The 20,020-nt window shown below is 34.9% G+C and overlaps 1 protein-coding gene across 5 annotated transcripts in view; it reads left to right on the forward strand.

Moving 5' to 3' along the window:
• TXNDC16 (thioredoxin domain containing 16) overlaps positions 1-19,144 on the forward strand; it is a 116,340-nt gene extending 97,196 nt beyond the window's left edge. For 4 of the 5 annotated variants that reach the window (XM_060098110.1, XM_060098108.1, XM_060098111.1 and 1 more), the window contains 5 exons: positions 2,536-2,620; positions 4,226-4,364; positions 9,163-9,323; positions 11,948-12,138; positions 16,522-19,144. In XM_060098110.1, the coding sequence (XP_059954093.1) occupies positions 2,536-2,620; positions 4,226-4,364; positions 9,163-9,323; positions 11,948-12,138; positions 16,522-16,790 (845 nt within the window). In that variant the 3' untranslated portion in view covers positions 16,791-19,144. Of the gene's footprint in view, positions 1-2,535; positions 2,621-4,225; positions 4,365-9,162; positions 9,324-11,931; positions 12,139-16,521 lie in introns of those variants that run through there. The other variant, XM_060098113.1, reaches the window with a different exon arrangement.
• Positions 19,145-20,020: the final 876 nt, after the last annotated feature.

The raw sequence follows: 20,020 nt of genomic DNA on the forward strand, positions 1-20,020 counted from the left end.
GTCCTCTCCCTGGGATCTAAGCTCCGGAGCCCAAGCCTCAGCTCCCAGCCCACGCCCCTCCCGGCGGGTGAGCAGATGAGCCTCTCGGGCTGGTGAGTGCCGGTCGGCACCGATCCTCTGTGCGGGAATCTCTCCACTTTGCCCTCTGCACCCCTGTTGCTGTGCTCTCCTCCGCGGCTCCAAAGTTTCCCCCCCCACCACCTGCAGTCTCTGCCCGCGAAGGGGCTTCCTAGTGTGTAGAAACCTTTCCTCCTTCCCAGCTCCCTCCCAGAGGTGCAGGTCCTGTCCCTATTCTTTCGTCTCTGTTTTTTCTTTTCTCTTTTGCCCTACCCAGGTACGTGGGGGAGTTTCTTGCCTTTTGGGACGTCTGAGGTCTTCTGCCAGCGTTCAGTAGGTGTTCTGTTGGGGTTGTTGAATATGTAGATGTATTTCTGGTGTATCTGTGGGGAGGAAGGTGATCTCCTCGTCTTACTCTTGCGCCATCTTGAAGCTCCTAATGTATTTATTTTATGCAATTAAAATATGTTTAAAGTTAAAACAACTAAATATTGTATGTCACTGTTAATATTACACCTCAAGTATATTTATAGTGGTTAAAAAAACTTTTTATTTAGATAACTGATTATTTCCTTATATTTGGGTTGCCATATATTCTGACATATATGCAGTTTTCACCAAGGAGGAGAATGTGCCTTGTTTCAAATATTCAAAGGAGAATTTACACTTTGATTTAGTGGGAATGGATATGCAACTGAGGTCTACATTCTTAAATGCTCCCATTCCCCAAGGAACTTAGGATTTATGTACAAGTGGTTTCATGCAGAGGCTTGCAAGAAACGTATTCATGAGTTTAGAGTCTTCTTCATGAGGAAATTATATGGGAATATTAGTGTAATTTTCTTATCAAAGAAAGCTGAAACAGATTCCGTTATGTCATTGCTTTAGATAACAATCATCAATTATTGATCAGAATTTAGAGAAATTTCTCTTAGAAATGAAAGTACAGCACTCAGTTCTTTCTAGTTGCCTAGTTTTCTTATGAATCTTTTCTACTTTGGTATAGCACAGGCTAAAGAAAATATTTTCATGGGTTACTCATTTCTCATTAAATTTATGGTTATAAATGAGATCTCAATGCTGCCTGCTGGTGGATTTTGCCACTCTAGTAAGCTGGCTTTCCTACAGTGTTTCTCAGTCTTGTGGAAAGTATGCATCTTTTTTAAAGAAAACAATCTTGTGGTTACCCAGTGTTAACAGTGTTGATGCTCACATCACAAATATAGTGCTGACTACTAAGGTACAGATCTTTTGGGTTCAGCATACCCAGACCTCTAGGTGCTTTATGATTTCAATTCTTCCATCATAGTTTTTCTATTTCAACTGCTATGAACCTTTCATGCAGCGAGCTGAGCTATCATCTGGCCTTCAATTGTCAAGAATACATCATTTATATCAGTCTACCTTTGCTCTTTTCTCATTAGTCTACAACTGTTTAATTCAGACTTGCTTCTTGGTTATAAGGTCCAGAATATGCTGTTATTTATGAAAATGTATTCAGAAACCTACAGAGATAATAGTTCTTATTTTGAATATGTATATCATAACAAATGGGAAAAGACTGATACACAAATTAATCAAGGTTTAAAAGTAACAAAAACACATTACAAAAAATACAGGAAATAAAAGAAGAAGATACAAATCCCTCATAATTATAGAACGCTAACAGAGACACTGTTAGAGGACTAGAATCTCCAGTCTTCTATTTTTTCTATGCATATGAGCACTTTTAGATTTTGTGGTTATAATGTATGTATCATTTCACATACCTGCTTTTCTTTCCAGGCTACATATAGGACAGCTGTCTCCATTTACCTTGCCTTAGGAGTAGATTAAAAAGCAACCAATATTTATTTACTAAATCTGTATGATTAGAATCCTATAAATCTTATAAATTACAGTTGACCCTTGAAAATGAGGGGGTTAGGTGTGTTGACCCCCTGCACAGTTGAAAATCCCCAGACTGCTCTCTCTGCCTCAGAAATAAAGGAATTGATAAATGACCCACCCAAGGGCAGGAAGCTCAGTTTGGATAGAATTAGGACTCAAACTCTACTTCTTTTGATTCCACATATTGTGATCTCTTGAACACAGTTGAACACATACTTTTCCCCACACTTAGTTAGTTTAAAGGTCTGTTAAATGAAAATACAGGTACTATATTTATTGAAAAAATTCATGTATAAAGTGGACCCACGCAGGTCAAACTCGTGTTGTTCAAGGATAATCTGTACATTTGGAGTACATTTATTTACAGAACCATAGTTGTGTTACATCAATGTACATTTCTGTAGTAATCAAATTTTATAAAAAGAACACAGATATATTTTAGAACCAATAAGGTATGTAAGGTCTGCACCTAAACATCTTTATAATTAATTAATAATTAAGCACTATCATCTGTAAACATGTTTGTCAGTTGAATAGCATACATAACTTGAAAGGTTTCAGATTTTTAACTTGTTTGTGTATTTATAGAAAAAGAAGAGTTCACTGAAGCAGGAAACTACCTAAAAGGATGCGTTATCACAGGAATTTATTCTGAAGAAGATGTTTTGACACTGTAAGTCTGTTGGTCTTCTAATTTTAGGGAGGAAGAAGTTTGCAAAATAATATATTGTTTGTCTTTACACAGTTGATGAAGGAAAATAGGGCAGCAACATAACTAAATTTTTAATTTCCTTCTGGGAAGATCTGGGAAGTACTACCTGGCTATTTAGAATTTTTAGATATTCAAAATTCTTCTTTAGGCTAGATGCCCTCCATTGGATTCATACTACTTCATCTTCCCATAAAAGTTTTCCTCTTTGGATACTATTACCTGCGATAAATTCTTTTCAGTTGTCATAGTTTTTTGAGGAATTTTATTTCTTGAGTGTCTGGGTTTTGATTTGCCATCAAGGTCTACATAAAAATCAGTTTTTCTATATTTCTCACAGAGTTTTAGGTGACAAACTGATAGTTCTACTTAATTTTGTTATTGCAGACATACACTTAAGCAGTGCTTTTTTTAGCCACTTAAGTTGCTTTATTTGTAGAATTCAGGGCTCCTGTGGACTATCAAATATTTCAGTTGCTGCGGAATGAAGGACTGAACTGAAATTTGGAAATTATGAATACATATCACATTCTACACTTATGACTCATCTTCAGATGCACGTGGAGTTAATAAGCCCCAGTTTGTGTTTATTACCCTCTGACTATATTATTCCTCATTGTCATTTCTGAGCTTAAATCTTTCATCCTAAATACTGGTGACACATGCTTTTGATGATTGAGCTCCATGAAATCAGTGATTTTTTAAAAGTGAATACAGAACTCCAGATCTTTAGGGAATATGAGACCTGTTCACCTGACACATGGACAGTCAACCCACTCTCTTCTAGACCAGTAGTTTTCAGAGTATGTTTCATTTATAACCAACTGGTTATATTACCAACAGGTAATCTGAAGACTGGGCTTTCTACTAATGTTTAGAATATTATAATGTCTATACTTTTGTTTTAGCATGAATTAAGTTTTTACATGATGTAAATGTGACTACATCACTGGTAATTTCACACAAGACATTTTTTTCCTATTTAGTGATTTTCTTTTAAGTTTAGTTAGCAAAAGTAGTGGTAGGAGGGAGCAGATTTGGGCTCTGTTTCAGTGGAGAGAGCACAGACTCTGTATCTGTAATACCTCAGTGTGAATTCTGTCTCTGCTGTTTACCGCTCTTTCATCATCAGTAAACAGAGGGTTATAGGGCTGTTCTGACGGTTAAAGACTTAACTAGAAGCACCTGGTATAGTGCCTGGCAAATAACAGGCCCATTCTCATAAATGCCTGCCTCCTTGGCTCAGCAGTTTGGTGAGTAGCCCAAAAAGTGGAGAACTATTTGGTGTGTTCCTAAACGTATTTGGACATTTTCTTGATGAATAAGTTGTCTAGAAAAACAAATCTGGCTAGATTACTATCTGTTGCTTTCTTCTAATCTAGATTGTCAAGGTTCTTGAACTTGCTCAGATAGCCTCACATAGAAGATAAATTTGTCTGGAAATCGAGTTCTTTTTTCCTTAGTAGGGCTTCCCATTTGCTGCCTCCATTGTGACTTCTTGGCCTAACTGTTCATATTTTTGATTTGCTATATTTTGGTTGGAAATTTTAATACTACATTTCTCCATAGGTCAAATAAATATGCTGTAACTCTTCCAGCCCTGCTGCTTGCCAGACACAAAGAAGGCAAAATTGAGAGCATTTCATTAGCTAATGTCCATACTCAAGAAATAGTTCAAATAATAACAAATGCATCACTGGAAACATTTGTGAGTATATTTTATAATAAGAATGTTATTTGAAATAAGAAAATCTAGACCAGTTAAAGACAGTGTGTTTTAATATGTGATTTTCCAGCTTTTGTTAGCACAGGGCATGATGTGTTGTGATGTCAAGATTCATTGGGTTGCTCTGTTTTATTATTCACCTGTTATGCATACAGCTTCTTTAGTCCACTGCCAAAAGTTTACATGTCTTTGGATTATTTTCATTGCTGAGATGCTTGGGGCTGATGGCCAGTTGAAGTACTCAATCTAGGCTGAAACTTGGCATAAAGCACATAGATTCCAGAGAGCAGACTTCTGGGCTTCAGATCCTTGCTTGTCTCCCTACTGGCTGTATGTAAGCATCTCTGTGCCTCAGTTTCCACATGTGTAAAATGTAGGTGATAGTAGCCCCTACTGCAGAGCGTTATTGTAAGGACTAAACGAGATAGGTGTTCAGTGCTCTGTGTACAGTGTTTGGCCCCTGGTAAACACTCAACAAATGTTAGCTGGTATTATTACTTATACCATTTTAGAGCAAAATACTGTCTTACGAAAGTCCTTTTCCGATGCTTACTTTGTGTAGTAATGGATTCAGGGGCCCAGCAGATGTAACCTGCATTTCTTGATTTTGGTTGTTTTGCATTAATATTAACTGTAGCTAGAATATTATAAACTTATGCTTTTCTACCTTTCTAAAGTGCCATAGGGGCACTATTATCAACTATAAATACTGAACGAATATCCTCCTGTTACTGTTTTTTGTCATGCTGATCTAAATGATATTACATTTTAGGCTCAAAGAAATGAATGTATTCTTTAAGTTTTTTGTGACCTCAGTTCTATTGCCTCCCCCTCCCAATTAAAGTTACAGTTTATAATTAATCAAATCATTAATATTTTCAGGATATGGTTTTCTAAATTATTTATAAAGTAACATTTTTGTCTTTAATGACATTATTAAATGACTTTCTTTATCATATACATAGTGTAATATTTTTGGAATTATTATAAGACTTTAGCTTTTTTTCCCGAGATAATACAGGAAACTATAAAGAAGAAAATCAGAATAAACCATAACTTCTTTAACCAAGTTTAAATTTGGAGATATATTTTCCTGAACTTAAAAAAAAAATTCCATGTGTATATATGTGTTTATCTTTTTATATTAAGGGATATTTCCACCAAGAAATAAAGATTTGCATATTAGTTTTTAAATATTGGCATAATATTCTGTTGTACTAATAAACCACAATTTATCTAATTTCCTGTTGGTTAATATTTAAGATGTCTTTGTTTTGTTTTGTTTTATTCTGGGACCATCCTTATAGATAATCTTTGGGTGTTGCTATGACTGTATACTTATAGTAAGTTCATAGAATTTGAATTGCTAGTCCAAAGGGTAGGCACATTTTGAAGGCTTCTGACATTTATTCCTGTTTCACCCAACAGAAGATTTGTATCATTTTACTCTTTAATCTTTGCCTAACTGCTAGATAAAAATAGGTATCTAATTTTTTTCTTTAAGATTATATTCTTTAAGGCTGAGAAACTGTGGGCAAGCTTAACAATTGTCAATGTTTATAGTTAAGGCAAATTTACAACGTTTTGGTTTGCAGTGTTCAACTAAATAATGAACAGCTGTAATAAAATTTATTTTGCTTTTAGTTACGATCTTTTCATAAATTCTAAAACCTTCAAGTGGTTATTAAATTTCTCAGTGCTGCTTTGTGTTGGAGCTTTAAGTCTAGAGCATCAGTGACTGTGTACAGTAGCCAGCTAGCAGTAATCTGTCTCCTGGCCTACACCTAGTTACCAGAAGGACTTTGGATCCTTCCTCTGGATAGGAAAGAGGAGTGGATGGCCGGATGGTTAACATTTTTTATATAACATCGAACTTTTATTTTAATGAACCTGATGACAAATTAGTCCAGGTAAATAGTGCCCAAATCTGAAATACGTGATAATTTACTATGTAAATATCATAAGTAAGCAATGATATATCCAAGGCTGTCACACTTAGAACTATTTGTTAGGTAATATGTTTAGCACTTTTCTCAGATACATGGAGTTCCTTTTTATGTTATTATGAATAAGTTAAGAATATCAGAACCCACACAATTATAGTCTCTTACATACTCAAATAGCCAAAGGTCACCTTCCAGCGACCACATTTGATGACCTTTTCTGTTTCTCCTTAACCTCTGAATAGCAATCAAAACTCTTGATTGTGCTTTTCCTTCTTAAAATTCTCTCTTCCCTTGGCTTTTGCAATTCAATCCTCTCTAGGTACTCTTTCAACCCTCTGGCCACTCTAGAATTACATCTTCAACGCTTTTTTCTTTTTTTGCTGTGTTTTTCTTTGGGAGACTTTATCTATGCCCATAACTTCTACTGTCATACCAGCTGATGATTCCTAACTCTGTTTCTAATCATAACTTCTAAACTCACACAACTCTTAGTCTTTCTTTCCTGACATAGGAAAGAGCAGTGCCTGTCACTAGCCTGTCTTTCCACAAATTCATATTCCGTTAGTCATCTAAAATAGGCCTAACCATGTCACTCATTTGATACAAAATCTCAGTATTCCTGAGAGCTAGAAAGCCTGTGGAGTCATTTTCCCATCTGGTTTGACAGTCTCATTTGCCTCTTGCCTGCCTGAGTCTGGTACGCTTCACTCTCACTGTTCCCCAGATACTCTGCATGCCTTGACACCTGTCTGCACCCTCATGATGCTCCCTGTATCTGGAATCCCCGCTCTAGCACACACCTCTGTCTATCAAGGTCTTATTCCTTATGCAAGGCCCAGATCAAATACCATTTCCTAAAATCACCCATGAGCTCCCCAACTTGTTTTTTAGTTTTAATTTAGAGCCAATAGGTTTCCTTCGTGTCACACATTAAGTTTTTTCTTGGATCACAGCAGTTTGTATACTTCTTTCCTTCTCTAAACTATGAACTCTTTGAGGGCAGGGTAAGCATCTTACTTCTTTTTGATTCAGTACCCAGCATAAGATCTTGAAGTTCTCAATAAATTTTTGAATTGAGCAGTGATGGCTCCATTGCACCAGATTCATCAAATCCGTTCTGCTGGCTTGATGAGATCTGTCAATTTTAGGAAGGGGATGTAACTCATGTAGAAGAGAAAAGATGATAGTTAATACAAGAACACATCACAGGGGAGTTTGGAGAAGAAGGGATCTAAGATTTAAATCATGAAAGAGGAAGGTGTGAAAAGAGGGTTTTTAGTGTGAAAGAGAAAGAGTTTAAAGAAAAATGAGAATTGGCAGAGGAAAGTGGTTTTGAGAACTAAGTACAGAAAAGTATGTATCAGAGTTTGGTGTTTGGGGATGAATTGGAGGTGCAACCACCATGAAAAAAATTGTTCATTTGGATTTCTAGTGTGATCCAACGAAATGGGAAGCTGGTGAACAGGATGCCTGAGTGCTAGTTTCATTCAACTCTTCCTCCTACTTAACTGTGTGACTTCAGCAAGTCAGCTTCTTGTCTTTGGTTTCCTTATCTGTCAGCAGGGGATTAGTTTTATGATATAGGAAGATTTAATCCAGCTCATAAGTACATCCAGAAGATGAATTAATAGATGTGGTACTAAAACTGGAAAATGGTAGAAGCCTTTAATATTCTAAGTCACTGCTATTTTCTTTTTTTAACTTTTATTGGAGTATAGTTAATTTACAATGTTGTGTTAGTTTCAGGTATACAGCAAAGTGAATCAGTTATACATATACATATATCCACTCTTTTAGACTCTTTTCCCATATAGGCCATTACAGAGTATTGAGTAGAGTTCCCTGTCCTATACAGTAGGTCCTTATTAGTTATCTATTTTATAAATAGTGTCACTGCTATTTTTAATCCTGAATATGTTAACTTTGTTTGTTACTCTTTTCAATTTTTGTTAATAACAGCCTAGACAAGTTGTCTTCTACAAATATATAAAAAACGTTCTCTTTTAATTAAAAAAAAAATAAAAGGGTAAGATTTCTTATTTCTTACTAAATTTTTTCATTGTTATTTTAAACCCCAAAGAAATAAGAGACTTTTAAAATTTGTTTTAGCATATTATTGAATTACTTTAATTATGCTAAAAACTCATAATTTTGAAACAAAGTAAGATTTTATTATTTTTTAAGTAATCATAGATGTTAAAAGATTATATCTTTAAAGCTCAGCTTATGTTTTTTTTCAAAAATTTTATAAAGATATAACAAGAGGGGCTTCCCTGGTGGCGCAGTGGTCGAGAGTCCACCTGCCGATGCAGGAGACACGGGTTCGTGCCCCGGTCCGGGAGGATCCCAAATGCCGCGGAGTGGCTGGCCCCGTGAGCCATGGCCACTGAGCCTGCGCGTCCGGAGCCTGTGCTCCACGGCGGGAGAGGCCACAACAGTGAGAGGCCCGCATACCGCAAAAAAAAAAAAAAAAAAAAGATATAACAAGAATTTTATTTGTCATGTGTATGTTGGCTAGTCTGATCCAGATTTTAGCATAAGAAATTATTAGAAGTGCTACATCCTTGTAAATCAGGGAGCTCCTTTAATTTATTTTCAAATTCTATTGGTAGTTTTATTTTGAAAATAACTCATTCTTAAGACAAAATGGGTTTAAATAAAAAAAAAACTCTTGAGATTCATAGTTATTAATCAGTATAGCAAAATTTCCACTTAAATGAAAATGTTTGAAATATATTTTACACACTAAAATTGCAAGAGTGATTTGAACATTATTTTCTACTTTATACACTATAATTCCCCGTTTTTCTTGGTTTGTTTTTTGTTTTAAACAGCCAGAAATCACTGTGGAAAATCTTCCCACTTATTTAAGACTTCAGAAACCATTACTCATTTTATTCAGTGATGGCAGCATAAATTCTCAGCATAAAAAAGCAATATTGATGCTGGTAAAAGAGAAACACTTGGATTCACTTACCCCTTGCTGGTTAAATCTGTAAGTATATATATTTTTATTTTTTAATATGTAAAAAGTAAAGAAAGTATAATTATTATTAAATTTTCATTAGGGAATGAAACTCTACCTGTGGAGTTATATATTATGGAACCAATGTGTATGTTATCATGATATTTTAGTAACTAAACTTCCTCAGATTGTCTAAGATGACATTGTTTTAGATTGAATTCTGTTTTACAGTAAATTCTTTTTTTTTTTTGCTCTGTGATTTTTTTTCCAGCTTTATTGAGGTATAAATGACAAATAAAATTCTAAGATATTTTAAATATACATTGTGATAATTTGATATATGTATACATTGTGAAAAGATTCTTCCATCTAGTTAATTAACACATCCATCACCTCACATATTTGTTTTATATATATAAACTTTTGGGGGGCGGTGAGAACATATAAGTTCTACTCTCTTAGCAAATTTCAATGATACAGTACAGTATTATCAACTATAGTCATCATGTTATACATTAAATCCTCAGACCTTATTCATCTTGCAACTGAAAGGTCTGTATTCTTTTACCAATCTCTCCTTATTTCCCCCACCCTGCAGTCCCTGACAACTTGTCTACTCTGTTTTTATGAATTTGACTTTTTTTTAAGATTCCACATATAAGTGATACTACTATGTAGTATTTGTCTTTCTCTGTCTGGCTTATTTCACTTAGTATAATGCCCTCAAATTCCATCCATGTTGTAGCAAATAGCAGGATTTCCTTCTTTCTCATGGCTGAATAATATTCCATTCTCTAAGTCTGTTTCTGTTTTATAAATAAGTTCATTTGTATCATTTTTTTTAGATTCCACATGTAAGTGATATCATATGATATGATATTTGTCTTTCTCTGACTTCTTCCCTTACTGTGATAATCTCCAGAGCCATACAAGTTGCTGCAAATGGCATTATTTCATTTTTTTAATGGCTGAGTAATATTCCATTGTATATATGTGCCACATCTTCTTTATCCTCTCCTCTGTTGACGGACATTTAGGTTGCTTCAATGTCTTGACTATTGTAAACTGTGCTGCAGTGAACGTTGGGAGTGCATGTATCTTTTTGAACCATGTTTTTCTCCAGATATAATATGCCCAGGAGTGGGATTGCTGGATCATATAGTAGCTCTATTTTTAGTTTCTTAAGGAACCTCCATACTGTTCTCCGTACTGGCTGTAACAATTTACATTCCCACCAACAGTTCACAAGGGTTCCAGTTTTTCCACATCCTCCCTAGTGCTTGTTATTTTGTGGTCTTTTGTTGATAGCCATTCTGACAGGTGTAAGGTGATATCTCATTGTGTTTTTGATTTGCATTTCCGTGATGATTAGCGATGTTAAGCATCTTTTTATGTACCTTTTGGTCATTTGTATGTTTTCTTTGCAAAAATGTTTATTCAGTTATGTCCATTATTTAATTGAATTGTTGTTTTGTGACTGAGTTGTGTGAGTTCTTTAGTTATTTTGAATATTAATCCCCTATCAGATATATGATTTGCAAATATTTTCTCCCCTTCTGAAGGTTACCTTTTCATTTTGTTGGTTTCCTTTGCTGTGCAGAAGTTTTTTAGTTTGATATAGTCCCACTTGTTTATTTTTACTTTTGTTGCCTTTGTTTTTGGTGTCATACAATAAATTTTTAAAGATAATAATTTTTCTGATTTTAAAAGTAATGGATGTTCATTGAGGGAAATTTGGCAAATACAGAAAAATAAACTGTGTTATTTTGGCATTTTTCTTTAATTCCTTTTTCTGTATTTCTGTATTTTTAAAATGCAGCCTAAAACTTTACAGAAAATTATCAGTGCATTTACCAACAATATTTCCTGGTATATTTTCTAGATGTGTGGCTTGTGTTATTACATTTAATGTCTCTGAACACAGTTCACATATTTAGATACACTATCCATTGTTCAAAGTCATCAGATGAAAGACATTTCATTTTTAACTCATTGGAAAAATTACAAAAATGGGGCAGTGTACACTTTTGTTGTGAAGAGTTCACTAACAGTACAGCCTACTACCTGAAACAAAATTTTCCCAGGTAATTATCCTTGTAGCTATCTCAGAGTGAAATAGTCCTTTCCATAATGTGGAATGTGCTGTATTAGGAAAAATAGGTGTCTTAAACTTGTGGTTTCCTTGTATGAATACTTTTTAAAATCTTTTTAATTTGAAATTAATCCTGAGGAAAGAGACTATTTTATTTGGAAAAGGGGTATTTATTATGAGTATCTTGTTATTTTATAGTTTTGTAGCCATTTAATTTTTGAGCTGACATGTGATCAGATACTTGACTAAACTTTGGAAGGAACGTATTGATTGTATTGAGACAAAATTGACAAGCCTTTGGACTATATTTTAAAACTCATTGGTTGCCTTTTTTCTCCTAAGAGAAATACAGTAAGTACCCTATGTTAAAAGAAACTTTTTATGACTCTGATTACTAATAACATAGTTACAGACCTCTTGATTTTTAGGACATATTTTCATAAAATAAACTTCCTGGCATGATACTATATTTAAAGGTTAATATGTTTTACAAACTGTTGTTCTTGTTATTTTGTTATAGAAAGAAATATTAATTAACGTGTTCAGTTGCTCCCTTTTATAGGAAGAATACTCCCGTGGGGAGAGGAATCTTGCAGGCATATTTTGATACCCTACCTCCCCTTCCTCTTCTTGCTGTGGTAAATCTGCATTCAGGCGGCCAAGTATTTGCATTTCCTTCAGACCAGGCTATCACTGAACAGAACCTTTTATTGTGGCTTAAAAAATTAGAAGCAGGACTAGAAAGTCATATCAGTAAGTTTCCTGTTTTAATGTGCACAATTCTATATTTTGTTTCATGGATTTTTTTTAAACCTGAATTATCACTCGTGGATGCTAGAATGAGTTGAATTGTAATGTTTGTAAGTATTCTAAATATTAATACACTGATAGCATTGTCCATGGGACAGTCTCCTGTATGGTAGGTATTACTACCCACAGAAAATAAGTCTTGTATGAAATTTAATAATAATAGCTAACATTTATTGAATGCTCAGTAGGTGTCTGGCTCAAAGCTACGTGATTCACATGCATTATCTCATTTATTCTCACAAGTCATAGGAACTATCATTACCTGTAGAAGAGTTAAGTAACTAGTTCAAAGTCATATAATTAACCAGTAAATGAGGAAGCTTGGATTTAAACATGGCTCTGTTGTACTCCAGAGCCAGAATTTTGAACCACAAGAAAATAGATCTTGACCCAGAATTTATAATGCTGGCTTATGACATGCCATAGTCCCTATTTTTCTAAAACCTATGTGGATTTATACCTGTGGTATAGATGTGTATGTTAGTTTATATACAATTGTGACAAAAACAGACCTGTTGATATAATTTAAATTAGTTAACATGTAATAATCTAGATCATTAGTCTGCTGAGGAAATAGTGTGAAGTTTGATGTAATGAAAAGTTTCCTAAGGTACTTCTGAGGATTTTGTTATTGGAAACGAAATGAACTACATTATAATAACATTTTGACACTGTTCATGACGGAGTTCTGAAATAAGGATGTGTGTGTGAATTTATATGTATACACACTGTGAATATGTATGTATATACACACACAGTTCTGGTATATAAACTCCAATTCAGTGTTACACTGTCTCTCAGCCAGCATGCATTGTGTGAGTCTGTCATTATGTATATTTATGTATACTTAATCAGATTCTTGAATTTATTTGTTTTAAGTGCCAATCATTGCAGCACACCTGTTCTTCCCAGGAGGTCTATCTACTTCATTTCTGTTAAGTTAGGCAGCTTTAACTAAATTATTGTGTTTAAATAGTCTATAAAAGGCATTTGTATATTGAAATGTAATTCACATACCGTAAAATGCACCCTTTTAAAGTATACAATTTGATGGGTTTTTTGTATATTCACAAGGCTGTGCAAGCATTACCACTACTGAATTTTAAAACATTTTTATCACCGCAAAAAGAAACCCTATACCCATTAGCACTCACTCCCCATTCTCCCCTCCCTTCATTCCCTGACAACCACTCATGTACCTTCCGTCTTTATGGATTTGCCTAATCTGGACATTTCATATAAATGGAATCATACAACATGAAGCCTTTTGGGTCTGGCTTCTTTCCCTTAGCATAGGCTTTCAAGGACCACCCATGTTATAGCATCAATCAGTAGTTCATTCCTTTCTATGGATGAATAATATTCTATTGGATGGATATACCCCATTTTGTTTCTCCATTCAGCAGTTGATGGACATTTGCATTGTCTCCACTTTTTGCTATTATGAATAATGCTGCTATGAACATTCATGTACATGTTTTTCTATCACGTACACAGATAGCATATGGCAGCTGCCCCACTCTCTTGAATACAGCATCTTTGTAACAGGTTTTAAATTGGGAAATTTACATCCTCCAACTCTATTCTTCATGTGCAGGATTATTTTGGCTTTTCTGGGTCCTTTTAGATGTATATATTTTTAAGTCTTAATTTTCTAAGATAATTTATTAGTTTTAACATTTTCCTAGGATATGTAAAAAAGTAATTAAATTGACTATTTTGTCTTCCATAATCTGAAAGAAGCCTCTCTATGGTTGTTATCACTCAATGTTGGCTTCTTCATTCTAGCCACACAACATAGGGGTCCTTTCGGTTGTAGCTCTTGAACTCTTCAGATAGTCTACGTTCTCTTCTCTATCTGCATTGCTATTTTATAGAAGCAGTTGAGTGTTGTCATTTTGCAGTTGCTCTGACACAGAGGCCTCGGGGACTCTAAGTCAGATAGGATTATATGTAAGTCGGGCCAGAATACCTCTCCAACTGAATTGCTTTTAAAAAGGTCGTGTGATGTTCAAGGACACAGAAACCTGAGCTTCTGACCCAGCCTCCTTGATTACTAACTGTGGTTTTAGGCAAGTTTTTTCTTTGTTTCCTCCTTTACAACTATAAAAGGAGATTAATAGTTCCTACTCTGACTACATCACAGCTGTTATTTTAAAAATCAAAATTAAGTATGCAAAGGCATACATTTTAAAGTGTAAAACCTAAAGTGTTATTATTCTTCATGTAAAGATTCTTTCCTACAAGGAGCATCCTTGGGGGCTTTGATTCCTCAACTCAAACCATTACTAGAGGAAAGAATCAGAATTATTCTTCTGAGTTTCCTGAGAGACTGGTATTTCTTCCATTGCAATTATGTTAATACCTCTGGTTTCCATTACTTCTTTGTGTCACTGCTCCTGATCTTAAGTTATTCCTGCAGCCTCTGGGAATAGGGAAGAAGCAAAGATCCAAGCAGGACTTTTCTGTATTGGGGCTTGTCTTCTGTGCTGCCAGGACCTGCTCTCACCACACCTTGGGAGACAGATCTGAGACAAGGATGTTTCAGCTACTCTTAGAATAGCCTGAATCTGTAACATGGTGCCACCAGTCCCTGCCTCACCTTGCTTGCTGCACATCTTAATTTCTGTGAAATTGTCACCACTGGCTATTCGTACTTGAGACTTACACTTAATTTTGGTCAAGTTCTCTGACCTTTCTAGGCCTTGGTTTTCTCACCTATAAAATTGGGATAATGTACTTTCCTCATAGGGTTGTAAGGATTAAATACATAATGCCTGATATATAGTAAAGCCTCAATCAATGTTGGCGATTATTATTATTATCATTACTAATTTTATAATAATGTCTTTATTTTCCATATGTGATGAGAGTACAGTTTTATTTGTAACTGAAAACATTAAGATCTTTATAGAGTTCCTTTAGGAAATAATTGGCAGAATTAGGATGTCCAGTTTCAGGCATTTTGTCATCATCTCAGACCACTAGGCTGCAGTGTTTACCTTAAAAAATAAATACTGCTAAATCTTTGCTGTGCTTTAAATTGGACTTTGCTTAAAGGTACTTTATCTGCATATTACAAAGTATAGTTATTCTTACTTCTTACCTAGTCATTATATTCAAGAAACTATTTTATCCATTTGTCACTTTTGAGTTGGCTAACCTGGCAACACTGTAATTTGAAACATCAATTACAAGGGTAGCCTAAATTTAATACCTTGCTGATGTACCATGGATTTCATATAATTGAGTCTGAGTGAAGAAATCATATATCAATAAGTAGAGTATAGATATACATATATATTGATGCAGATTTTCGCTTGTGCTTTAATCTACTCTAGGAAATTAAAGTTTCGTAGAATGTCCTAAGCTTTTATTTGATTTATGAGAGATGCTAAAGTTTTTATTTTTGAGCATTACTTTCTTTTCATGTACCAGTGCATAGATTCTTTCACTGGAATTTATTTTTTAAATGTTTACTTTGCACATTTCCTTATATATAGTTTATTTCTCAAATAGTATTTCAAATAGGCAACTAAACTCTGAAATTGTGTGAAATCTGTTTACTAAATGGAGAAAAGCTAGTTTATCTCATATATATATGTTGTCAGCATAAATTCATTTTCTTTTTTTAATGACCAATGTTTTAAAATAATGTTAAGATTCACTGCCATGATTCCAATCACTGTCTCTTTATAGTACAGTTGATTCCATACCAATTTTTAATGATTTCTTGCCTATAATTATTTTTATAAAATGTACTTTTTTTTCATCAAGTATGTGCAAAGGATGTTAAATCTTCCAAACAGAAAATGCTTTAAAATGTAAGGAAATATTTGTCTAAATAATAAACCTCTATGTATGTTCCAAAATTTTTTTCGGGAATGTTTCATAGTTATAGTTCTTTGGGATAAAGACAGGGATAGGGAGGGAAGCAAGAGACTTCTTCATTTTAACTTGTCCCTGCTGTGTGTAATCTCATTACACATATTGCTATTTTTTAAAACCTCAACAAGGGTTAACAGGCAGTGAGATTATGGACCTTTTCTGTTTTGCCTATTAATACTTATCTTTATTTAAAATAGAATAGCATTTAAAATAGAATAGCTTGTAAATGTAATATATGAAAAATGTCTAATAATGACAAAGGTATCAAGCTTCTTAGACAATGATGATAATAAAATATAGCTTTGCTCAGATAAGGAAAACTGATAAGGCCTTTACTCCTACAAATATATTTTGCAAAATAAAACATTTTCTAGTATATTCATGTGATGAGATTTTATATCTGTTCATCTTTAATGCTTGATTCTCTCTTTCTTCCAGAAATTTTACCTGCTCAGAAATGGAAACCTCCTCTGCCTGCTTATGATTTTCTAAGTATGATGGATGCTGCAACATCTCAGCATCCTACTAGGAAAGTTCCTGAGTGTATAAAAGAAACTGATGTGCAGGAAAATGATAAAGAACAGCCTGAAGATAAATCAGCAATCAGAAATGAACCTACTGGAACACTGAGAACAAAGCATTGGAATAGAAGTAATTGGTTTGAAGAAGCCAAAAAACAATACAGGCATGATAATAAAGAATTATGATGCTCAAAAGCCAGCTAATTTCATAGGGCTGTGGAAAGCTTTCTGAAGTCTTTTTAGCTTACTTGATAGACTTAAGAATTTATTTCATTAAAAAGTAATACTATCTCACCACTATTATTCAACATAGTTTTGGAACTTTTAGCCACAGCAATCAGAGAAGAAAAAGAAATAAAAGGAAGCCAAATCGGAAAAGAAGAAGTAAAGCGGTCACTGTTTGCAGATGACATGATACTATACATAGAGAATCCTAAAGATGCTACCAGAAAACTACTAGAGCTAATCAACGAATTTGGTAAAGTAGCAGGATACAAAATTAATGCACAGAATCTCTTGCATTCCTATACACTAATGATGAAAAATCTGAAAGTGAAATTAAGAAAACATTCCCATTTACCACTGCAACAAAAAGAATAAAATATCTAGAAATAAACCTATCTACAGAGACAAAAGACCTGTAGGAAGAAAATTATAAGACACTGATGAAAGAAATTAAAGATGATACACATAGATGGAGAGATATACCATGTTCTTGGATTGGAAGAATCAACATTGTGAAAATGACTCTACTACCCAAAGCAATCTACAGATTCAATGCAATCCCTATCAAACTACCACTGGCATTTTTCACAGAACTAGAACAAAAAATTTCACAATTTGTATGGAAACACAAAGACCCCGAATAGCCGAAGCAATCTTTTTTTTTTTTTTTTTTTTTTTGCGGTATGCGGGCCTCTCACTGTTGTGGCCTCCCCCGTTGCGGAGCACAGGCTCCGGACACGCAGGCTCCGGACGCGCAGGCTCAGCGGCCATGGCTCACGGGCCCAGCCGCTCCGCGGCATATGGGATCCTCCCAGACCGGGGCACGAACCCGTATCCCCTGCATCGGCAGGCGGACTCTCAACCACTTGCGCCACCAGGGAGGCCCCGAAGCAATCTTGAGAAAGAAAAATGGAGCTGGAGGAATCAGGCTCCCTGATTGCAGACTATTCTACAAAGCTACAGTAATCAAGACAGTATGGTACTGGCACAAAAACAGAAGTATAGATTAATGGAACTGATAGAAAGCCCAGAGATAAACCCACACACATATGGTTACCTTATTTTTGATAAAGAAGGCAAGAATATACAATGGAGAAAAGTCCACCTCTTCAATAAGTGGTGCTGGGAAAACTGGACAGCTACATGTAAAAGAATGAAATTAGAACACTCCCTAACACCATACACAAAAATAAACTCAAAATGGATTAAAGACCTAAATGTAAGGCCAGACACTATAAAACTCAGAGGAAAACATAGGCAGAACATTCTGTAACATAAATCACAGCATGATCCCTTTTGACCCACCTCCTAGAGAAATGGAAATAAAAATAAACAAATGGGACCTGATGAAAATTAAAAGCTTTTGCACAGCAAAGGAAACCATAAGACGAAAAGACAACCCTCAGAATGGGAGAAAATAGTTGCAAATGAAGCAACTGACACAGGATTGATCTCCAAAATTTACAAGCAGCTCAATATCAAAAAAAGACCCAATCCAAAAATGGTCAGAAGACCTAAATAGACATTTCTCCAAAGAAGATATACAGATTGCCAACAAATACATGAAAGAATGCTCAACATCATTAATCATTAGAAAAATGCAAATCAAAACTACAATGAGATATCATCTCACACCAGTCAGAATGGCCATCATCAAAAAACCTAGAAACAATAAATGCTGGAGAGGGTGTGGAGAAAAGGGAATCCTCTTGCACTGTTGGTGGGAATGTAAACTGATACAGCCACTATGGAGAACAGTATGGAGGTTCCTTAAAAAACTAAAAATAGAACTACCATACAACCCAGGAATCCCACTACTGAGCATATACCCTGAGAAAACCATAATTCAAGAAGAGTCATGTACCAAAATGTTCATTGCAGCTCTATTTACAATAGCCAGGATGTGGAAGCAACCTAAGTGTCCATCGCCAGATGAATGGATAAAGAAGATGTGACACATATACAATGGAATATTACCCAGCCATAAAAAGAAACGAAATTGAGTTATTTGTAGCGAGGTGGATGGACCTAGAGTCTGTTATACAGAGTGAAGTAAGTCAGAAAGAGAAAAACAAATATTGTATGCTAACACATATATATGGAATCTAAGAGAAAAAAAAAAGGTCATGAAGAACCTAGGGGCAAGATGGGAATAAAGACACAGACCTACTAGAGAATGGGCTTGAGGATACGGGGAGGGGGAAGGGTAAGCTGGGACAAAGTGAGAGAGTGGCATGGACATATATATACTACCAAATGTAAAATAGATAGTGGTAAGCAGCCGCATAGCACAGGGAGATCAGCTCTGTGCTTTTTGACCACCTAGATGGGTGGGATAGGGAGGGTGGGAGGGAGGGAGACACAAGAGGGAAGAGATAATGGGGATATAGGTATATGTATAACTGATTCATTTTGTTATTAAGCAGAAACTAACACCATTGTAAAGCAATTATACTCCAATAAAGGAGTTAAAAAAAAAGAAGATACAAATTACTAATATCCAAAATGAAAGAGGAAACATCACTACAGATCCCATGGATTATAATAGTATATTAAAGGAACACTATGAACAGCTCTATGTCCACAAATTTAATTACCTAGATGAAATGGACCAATTCCTTTAAAGACAATCTGCCAATACTCAAACAAGAAGAAGTAGGCCATCTGAATAGGCCTACAGCTAATAAAGAAGTTGAATCAATCATTAATAACCTTTTAAAACAGAAAGCACCATGCCCAGATGTGTTCACTGGGGAATTTTATCCAATGTTTAAAGAACAAATTATACCAATTCTTTGCAACTTATTCCAAAAGATAGAAGCCAATAAAATACTTCTAAACTCATTCTATGAGGCCAGCATTACTCTAATATCGAAACCAGTCGAAGATAGTACAAGAAAATTATAGACCAACAATGGGCCATGAACATAGAATCAAAAATAGTCAACAAATTGAATCCAGCAATGTACAAAAAAAATTATGTACCATGACCAAGCGGGATTTATCCTTGGTAGGCAAGGATGCATCAACACTTGAAAATCAATTAATGTAACACATCACATCAACCGTCTAAAAGAGAAGAATCATGTGAACATGTGAATAGATGCAGGAAAATATTTCATAAAATTCAGCACCAATTCATGATTGAAAACTCAGTGTCAGAGACTGGACATGTGGAAGACAAGGATTAT

Source organism: Mesoplodon densirostris, chromosome 4 (assembly GCF_025265405.1).
Source record: "Mesoplodon densirostris isolate mMesDen1 chromosome 4, mMesDen1 primary haplotype, whole genome shotgun sequence".
NCBI classification, from domain to species: Eukaryota; Metazoa; Chordata; class Mammalia; order Artiodactyla; family Ziphiidae; genus Mesoplodon; species Mesoplodon densirostris.